Here is a 9001-nt window from a genome sequence, read left to right on the forward strand (position 1 = left end):
TTGGATTGTGAACTTGTTGAGGCGTTAATTTCTACTCAGCATTGGATACACTCTTCAGGTAAAAGTACTAATAACTCTACTTTTATTTCGTATTAAAGTTTAATTTCATGTTAAATTTAACTTTCATAAATTGTTGGTTGATATAATATAGATAAATCAGGGTCAAAAATTCCAATTCCTTGGGACTATGTGATGGATATGGGATTTAGGAGTTTAGGTAATTATTTTTTTATTATGTCAAATTCATATTAAATATATGATATTCTTGTTTATGATGTATGTTAACATATTCATATTTGTGTTGTATTTTAAAAGAGAACATGGAGTTATTTGTTGGAAGTTGAAGGCTTTTGTTTTCTGGCTTTTTTAAGAATTGAAGTTGTATTTTAAAATTTTGTTTTATGGATTATGATTTGTTATTTTATATTTCTTGACTTGTAAGTTGTAATCTTGGATAAGATATGTATGTTTGTGTGTTTTAATAATATTTTATGGTTTTATGGATTATGATTTGTTATTAAAATTTTTTATTGTAATTTTCATATAAATGTTCAACATAAAGAGATGGGGAATGGGGACCCGCAAGGAACATGGACAATGCAGGGAATGGGGATGGAGAAATTATCTCCCCATGGCAGGGATCGGGGCGGGGACGGGGACAAAATCTGAGGGCAGGGACAAGGAGCAGGGAGGCATCCCCCACCACCGCAACGCCCTATTGATATCCCTAGATGTTCGGGAGGGGATAGGGGTCTTTCGGGCAGGCTTTATTGAGGTCGGTATAGTCTACGCACATTCTCCACTTTTCATTTGGCTTTTTACCAGTACAACATTGGCCAGCCATAGTGAATACTTGACCTCTCTTATGAACCCTGCCTCCAGCAAGGCCTGCACCTGCTCCTCCATGACTTGTGATCTCTCCGAGCCGAGCTTCCTGCGCTTTTGCTGTATTGGTCGGGATCCGGAGTATACTGCCAGTTTGTGGCATATTAGGCAGGGATCTATGCTGGGCATGTCCGCAGCCTTCCATGCGAAAAGGTCAGAGTTTTCCCTTAAGAGCTTGACTAGCAGCTCCTTTAGGTCTTCCCTTAGGTTTGTGCCTATACTTGTTGTTTTGCCAGGGGTATCCCCGACTTGTACCACTTCAGTTTTTCCTTTCGGCTGAGGACAGAGTTCTTCGCGAACCCCGGCTCCTCTGAGTTTGATGGCGTTGGTCTCTTTTCCTCTGGGGTCAACTTTTAGGTTTAGACTTTCATTGTAGCACTGTCGTGCGAGTTTCTGGTATCTTTTGATGGTAACTATACCTTCCGTTGTTGGAAATTTCATACACAAGTGTGGAGTGGAGACTACCGCAGCGAGATGGTTTATGGTTGTCCGGCCTATGAGGGCGTTGTATGTGGAGTTCACATTGACTATGATGTAGTCTATGCTTAGCGTCCTGGACCGGGCTCCCTTCCCGAAGGTAGTGTGTAGCGGGATGTATCCGAGGGGCTGGATTGGAGCGTCTCCTAGCCCGAATAGGCTGTTGGGGGTATGCTCTTAGTTCTTTTTCTTCGAGCCCGAGTTTGTCGAAGGCAGATTTAAATAGGATGTCTGCGGAACATCCCTGGTCGACCAGTGTTCGGTGGAGGTTGGCATTGGCTACTATGATAGTGATGACCACGGGATCGTCATGCCCGGGGATAATGCCAGCGGCGTCTTCCTTGGTGAAAGAGATGGTGGGGAGGTCGGGTGACCTACTCCCTTCTCCGACGTGATATATTTCTTTAAGGTGCCTTTTGCGGGATGACTTTGAGATCCCTCCTCCTGCGAATCCTTCGTTGATCATATGAACGTGTCTTTATGGCTCGTCCTCCCTCTTCATCCCTCCTTCTCCTTTTAGGCTCGTCCGTTCTGCTGGCTAGGAATCGATCTAGTCTTCCTTCTCGGGCCAACTTCTCTATGACGTTCTTCAACTCGTAGCATTCGTTAGTAGGGTGCCCGTAAATTTTGTGGTATTCGTAGTACTCTGTCTGACTTCCTCCTCTCTTATGCTTGATTGGATGGGATGGTGGGATCTTTTTTGTATTGCATATTTCCCTGTAGACATCCACTAAAGATACCCGAAGAGGGGTGTAGTTATGGTAATTTCTGGGCTTTTCTGTGGGTTGATCCTCCTTTTTCCTTGGCTCTTTGTCCTTGTCCCGGGAGGGGTAGGAGAATTCGGTTTTGGAGGTTTCTCCCAGTCGGGAGTTTTCCTCCATATTAATGTACATCTCGGCCCGTTCTTGTACTTCGTTCAAGGACGTGAGGTGTTTCTTGGATATGGATTGGCTAAAGGGCCTTTCTCACAGGCCGTTGATAAGTCCCATGATAGCTGCTTCTGTGGGGAGGTTTTGTATGTCGAGGCATGCTTTATTAAATCTTTCCATGTAGTTCCGGAGGCTCTTCCGATCTCCCTGTTTGACCCTAATAGGCTTGGAGCGTGTTTGGCTTTGTCTTTTTGAATGGAGAACCTGGCTAGGAACTTTTTGGCGAGATCGTTGAAGCTGGTAATCGATATTGGGATTGGCCGTCGAACCACTTTATAGTCGTCTTGGTGAGAGTGGTCGGGAAGGCCTTGCAGCGAGTCACGTCTGAGGCATCCGTAAGGTACATCCGACTTCTAAAGTTGTTGAGATTGTGGCTTGGGTCAGATGTTCCGTCATATGGGGTCATGTCAGGGGCTTTGAAGTCCTTTGGGATTTTAGCCTTTATGATTTCTTCTATAAATTGGTCTTGTTCTCTATGAGGATTAGCTTCACGATTGGATCGAGTAGTCCTAGCCTTGAGGTCAGTTTCGAGTTTTTGGAGTTTTTCTTCTAGCTCTCTGCGCTGTCTTATTTCTCTTCGTAGGTCTCGCTCGGCCTCCCGTTGTCGTTTGGCCTCTCATTTAAGCTATTTGAGGTGATCCTGTTTGTTCCGAGGGTTACCTAAAACTGAAGATCGATCTCGGTCGAGATCTGCGGTGGTGGCCGGAGCTGCTGTGTCCGACTTGTGGGCCTTGGTAGTGCTGCTGATCCTTGGTCACCGGAGGGTGGTGGTACCTGCAAGAAACTCCGATGCTTAAGTTAGCATGGGCTTTTAGCAGGTATTGAGTGTATAATCAGAGTATGAGTTATACCTGGATGCTCCAGTGTATTTATAATAGTATGGGCTGACCTTTCTAAATAAGATAAGTTAGTTATCTTATCTTATCTTTAAGTGAAGTCATCTTATCTTTAAGGAGAACCGCCTTTATCTTTCTAGGCATTAGCTGCCTTAAGATTGGGCTGTGTCCCCTCGTTTAGGCCTGCTTGGGCTTCTTATGATGATTGGCCGAACTCTTTTGAGAAGAGGTCGGGGATCCTAACCTGAAGAGGTCGGTCGATTTGTCTTTAATCAGCCCGAGTCGGATAGCTTAACCCAGGGTATGAACAGTACCCCTGCTTGAGCTCAGTCTTTCCTTTGAGGTAGTGCTTTTACACTTTGACCCCTTTTGGGGAAGCCGTGCTCGAGCATTTTGCCTTTTGTCGATCACTCATATAGTTCTTCTTAGGGCTCTTTAAATATGAAGCATTTCTTTCCCTTATTTATAGCGAGCGTTTTTTATTTCCTTGGAAACATGCGAGGGTTTAATGCTTATTAACTCCTTTTCCGTTCCTTCTTTCCCTCTTTTACATCTTTATTTTGAATTTCAAAGACATGCTTTCAGTTTCTTCTTCTCCTTTTGCTTCGTTTTTCACTGAGAGTGCTTCGTTCCCTCCGTTTCTCTCACGCTCTCGCGTCTTTCACGCTTGCCCCTTTTCTTGCTTTGAAAGTAGTTGTTGGTGTGGATTCGTCGCCGTTTCTTCCTGATCCTTCCCTTGCGCTCGCTTCTTCTTCCTCTACAGGTTGGTATTTTCTTTCCCTTTTATGTTTTCACCCGTTGCCCTCTTGCATATCTATTTGTGCGTGATTTTTGTTGATGTTGTCTCTGAGAATCCTGACCCTTTTGAGAGAAGATTGTATCTTTCCTTCTTTAAAGTTTGTTTTAACGCTTTTCTGAAAAGCTTGCATTTTTGTGGTGATCCTTGCATTCTTCTGCTATGATGCGCGTACCTGGTAGTTTTTGCTTTCTTTGTGCTGTTTCTGTTTCTTTCGTTCTTGCATGCTCTTGTCTATGGGTTCACTACTTTGGTTTGGACTATTGATAAAGAAAGGTTGTAACTTTCACTGGTTTTTGTTGGTGATTTCAACTTTCTTGCTACTTTGTGTGGAGTGATGGTACTAGCGAAGGATTGCGTTTTCTTGTTGTGAGATGTTTGGGGCACAGATTGTCGATTTCCTTCCTTTCTGGTACTTGCCTTGTTACTACCTCCAAAGGGTGCCCTTGGATTTTAGTGTGAGTCCTAGGGTTTTCCTTTTACTGCCGTATCTGACTCTTGATGTTTCATGTGTTATTGTCCGAGTTGCTTCCTTATTTGCCCGAGTTGTTCGGTAGTAATCCCATTTTCCTTTTTCTTACTGTAGGAATAGTTGTCCCATGTCTTCTCACAAAAACATTGTTGAGATGTCTACTAAGATCCTGGATGGCATGTCTGACTGGCTGGACTCTATTGTTTTGATGTGTGTTACGGTGGCTGACCCTGAGTACTGCGTGCGACTTAGAAGGCACCATAGAATTTGTAGTGATAGGGATCAGGAGAAAAATTATGAGCTAGTGTCACCTGACCCTAAGGAGAGGGTTAGTTTTCCTCCTTTGGTTCCAGAAGAACGTCCCTTTTTCTACGCTTATGACTATTTCTTTAGTCAATTGAATATTACCATTCCTTTTACTCTCTTTGAGACCGAGTTGCTGTGGTCCTGCAACGTAGCTCCTTCTCAGTTCCACCCGAACTCTTGGGGCTTTATAAAAATCTTCCAATTATTGTGTCAAGAACTGGATATCCGACCTACCCAAACTCTCTTTCTTTACCTTTTTGTTTTGACGAAGCCTGGGGTAGCAAAGAAGAAAGCCTCCTAGGTTTCTTTCCAAGCTACTCAAGGAAAAAAAGTTTTCTCTATGTATGACGAATCCTTTAGGGATTTTAAGAACTATTATTTCAAGGCCCGAGCTGCTGAGGGTGTTCACCCTTTTTTCTTGGATGAGAACAATGAGCCCGCCTTCCCATTATGCTGGCAAAAGAATGTGGTAGTAGCTAGGTATTCTTGGAAAAGCTTGGATGAGGTCGAACAGGCCTTTGTGAATGTGTTGGAGAAAAATTGGGGAGAGCCTCCCCATCTTGATACGAAAAAATTTTTAGGGGATCCTTCCCTTCTTAAGGCTGAATTGGGTATGGAGACTTCTCTATGTTTGTTTGTTTTGCCGATCTATATCCATCTTTCTTGTAACTGGATTTCATTTTAGCTTTTTTAGAGATGGTGAAGTCTACTGATTCTATGAAGCATTTTCATAGGGCCAAGAAGGCAACGGCCGCTCAAAACATCTCGGCCTAGACTTCTGGAGAAGGATCGTCTCAAGCTTCTCTGAAGAAGCCGACCTCAGACACTGTTGGGTTGAGGAAAGTCATCCTGACTCCCCAGGTTTGCTTGGTTCCTTCTGATCCTCCCCATTCGACCTCTGGTGCTGCCTCCTCTCCTACTGTTGGTCCTCCTCCCCAAAAAAAAAAAGAAAACTGTGGAAAAACAGAAAACTGTGGATCCCTTTGACTTGGATGCCCCTGATTTTGATGCTGTGGGTTTTGTTGATAATCAAATTGCTCCTTTTGGTTAACTTTCAATGGATGATGTGTCCCTCCTTCAACACTTGAATTTCATCACTGATAACAGTATTCGGATGGCCCATATGGGTGCAGCGTTATATCGTACTGTCCAGAGTTTCCCAGTCCATGCGACGAAAGCTTTTCTTGAGGATGCCAAGTCTGAATTCAATAGAATTAAGGGCTTGAAGGATAAGCTGGATGCTAGGGTGGCTAAGCTAGACTTGGAGAAGGAGAAGTCTCGAGCTGTCAAGGCTGAGGCGGCTGCAAACTTGGCTGAGGAGATGGCGAAGAAACATAAGGAAAGTTATACCCGTACTTACGCTGAAGTGTTGGAGCTGAGGGAAAGGATTGAATCTGCTATTGTGAATTACGCCGATCTCCAGGGTCATCTGGTAGACACTGTGACAGGTGCTTATGAAAATTTAAGGGCACAGGTTCGAGTTCTTGCTCCTGAACTCGACCTGACTCTCTTTAGCCTAGACAATATGGTGAAAGATGGTAAAATAGTGCCCACCCTGGATAACGAAGATGATGAGCCCCCTCCTCCTGCACCACCAGCCAAAGCTTCTGCAGCTACAACCTCTTCAACTCCTTCTACTGAGGTCGGCCATCCCAAAACTGATCCGGATTGTCAAACTCTTAATCGGGATGATGGGACTGTGGACACCACCCTTATGAACATTGTTCCTCCGCCTTCAACCACGGATGCTGCTACTGGGAAAACTTTGGATCCCCTAGGATTTTGTTTCATTTTTATCTGTACAGCTTGATTTGTAGGCTTTTTAAACTCTATTTTTTGTGATGGTAGACTTCTTCTTGACTTTTAGTTGCTTCTATGCAACTTTAACAAAACACTTTTAAACTCTTGAAGCTTACCTTTCAGGTGGCTTTTTGAATTTTTTAAATGTTTTTATTTTGATGTGTATATTTCTATACTGTCCGTGTCTTTGCAACTTTTGTAGATCTTTATAGAGTGGTACTTAGTTGTCCGACCTCCTTTTAATTAGATCTTTGTTTAATCCATCTTTTGTTCGGGACAAGATGACCTTTGGGGCTAACTTTGTCCGATAACTTTTTAGCGTTCTGGTTGAACCCTTTTTTAGTTAGTCTAGACAATTTCGATAGCCTTGTCGTGGAGCTGTGGCTTTTTGGGCTAAACCATATCCCTTTTAGCGCATGTTTTTCGTTAGTCCGACTTCACTTGTCGGTCCAAGCTATAGCTTTCGTTGGTCCGACTTCTCTTGTCGGTCCAAGTTGTAGCTTTCGTTGGTTCAACTTCTCTTGTCGGTCTGAGCTGTAGCTAAGTTATTTTGAGTATTCTATTTTTAGTCAGACCTTGTCAGGCCACTTTTTATGGATTACTTTTTATAACTTCTTGCATTAATCTATTTTTATCGCTTTTACCTTTGCCGACCTTGTCGAAATCGGGAGATGAATTTGATTTTCATCTTGCCAACCTTGTCATGATCGGGTTGTGAATTTGGTTTTCACCTTGCCGACCTTGTCGTGATCGGGTGGTGAATTTTTACAATCAGATTAATGCATCTTGGTAGGAAATTTTTAAATCTGAAAAGTTTTATTCAAGTAGAAAATAAGCATGTAGACAGAAATATATACATATTAGTGTTTACCCTTCTAAGTTGGGCAATTCTACAGATCCTGGTTCGGTGCCTCATTAAAAACCTTTTCAAGAAAAAGAGTGCGCCTTGACTTAAGATCTTTATTACTTTCTAACTATAGTACCTTCTTAGATTATAGGCGTGCCATGACCTTGGTAGCTCTCGTCCCTCGAGGTCGGACACCTTGTAGTAGCCTTTTCCCAGTACCTCTACAACTCGGTAAGGACCTTTCCAGTTAGCTGCTAGCTTCCCTTCTCCTGACCGACCTGCTCCGATATCATTTCGGATTAGGATGAGATCGTTGTTGGTGAAGCTTTGCCGGATTACCCTTTGATTGTACCTTGAAGTCATTCGATGCTTTAACGCTTCTTCCCTAATCCGAGCTCTTTTCTCGGACTTCTGGAAGTAGGTCGAGTTCTATTTGTTGATTTTGGGCATTAGCCTCTTTATTGTAGAGGATCCTTCTGGGGGATCCTTCCTCTATCTCTACTGGGATCATTGCATCCATTCCGTAAACAAGTTAGAAGGACGATTCTCCTGTGGTGGAGTGTGGAGTTGTTCGATAGGCCCATAGGACTTGGGGAAGCTCTTCGGCCCAGGCTCCCTTTGTGTCCTGTAGTCTCCATTTTAACTTGGCTAGTATGACTTTGTTGGCAACTTCTGCCTGTCTGTTAGCTTGAGGGTGTTCTACGGATGTGAATTGGTGTTTTATTTTCAAGTCGGCTACCAAGTTTCTGAAACCCATATCAGTGAATTGTGTGCCATTATCTGTGATAATGGAGTAAAGGACCCTAAATCTTGTAATAATGTTCCTGTATAGGAATTTCTGACTTCTTTGGGCGGTGGCATTAGCTAGGGGCTCTGCCTCGATCCATTTTGTGAAGTAGTCTACCCCTACAATGAGGAACTTGACTTGTCCTAAACCTTGGGGAAAGGGTCCGAGGAGGTCTAGCCCCCCACTTTGCGAACGGCCAAGGTGATATTACACTGATGAGCTCTTCTGGTGGAGCGATGTAGAAGTTAGCATGCTTCTGACATGGTGGACATGTCTTGACAAACTCTGTCGCTTCTCTTTGTAAAGTTGGCCAGAAGAATCCAGCTCGGAGTACCTTTTTTGAAAGAGCTCGTGCCCCTAAGTGGTTGGCACACATGCCACTGTGTACTTCTTCTAGGACTTCCTTTGCGTTTGAAGGCGCTACGCATTTTAGGAGGGGTGTTGAGATCTCTCTCCTATATAAGACGTCGCCCACTATAGTGTAGTACTGTGCTTCTCGTATCAACCTCTTTGCCTCCTTTTTATCTGTGGGGAGTGCCTCTGACTTGAGGTAATTGATTCTGGGGGTCATCCACCCTTGATCCTGACCTGATATGGTTAGAACCTTTTCTTCCTCTGAGATTGATGGGCTTTGCAATGTTTCTTGGATGAGGCTTCTATTATTGCCCCTTGGTTTGGTACTGGCTAACTTTAAGAGGGCATCAGCTCGGGCATTTTGCTTGCAGGGTATATGTTGAACCTCATATTCCCTGAGCTATCCGAGCTGTTCTCTGGTTTTGTCCAGGTACTTTTCATGGTGGGATCCTTAGCTTGGTAGCTCCCTTCTATTTGTGAGGTAACTATTTGTGAGACGCTGAAAATGGTGA

The 9001-nt window shown here is 43.7% G+C and overlaps 1 protein-coding gene across 1 annotated transcript; it reads right to left on the bottom strand.

The window, feature by feature from the left end:
- Positions 1 to 786: 786 nt before the first annotated feature.
- On the bottom strand, positions 787 to 1828 carry LOC148568247 (uncharacterized). Its single transcript, XM_088484664.1, has 2 exons — positions 1305 to 1828; positions 787 to 1225 (listed from the first exon to the last, which is right to left on the bottom strand). The coding sequence occupies exons 1-2, from the start codon at positions 1826 to 1828 to the stop codon at positions 787 to 789; spliced, it is 963 nt and encodes a 320-aa protein (XP_088340790.1).
- Between the last annotated feature and the right edge of the window lie 7173 nt (positions 1829 to 9001).

This window comes from Arachis ipaensis, chromosome B4 (assembly GCF_059453495.1).
Source record: "Arachis ipaensis isolate K30076 ecotype BB chromosome B4, ASM5945349v1, whole genome shotgun sequence".
Lineage (NCBI taxonomy): Eukaryota > Viridiplantae > Streptophyta > Magnoliopsida > Fabales > Fabaceae > Arachis > Arachis ipaensis.

Excerpts from the sequence above, each read along its gene's own strand:
- LOC148568247 (XM_088484664.1), bottom strand. The coding sequence starts at position 1,828 with ATGATCAACGAAGGATTCGCAGGAGGAGGGATCTCAAAGTCATCCCGC. Across the intron at positions 1,226-1,304 it reads GAAATTTCCAACAACGGAAG|AGGAAAAGAGACCAACGCCA; the intron begins GTATAGTTACCA and ends AGTTGACCCCAG.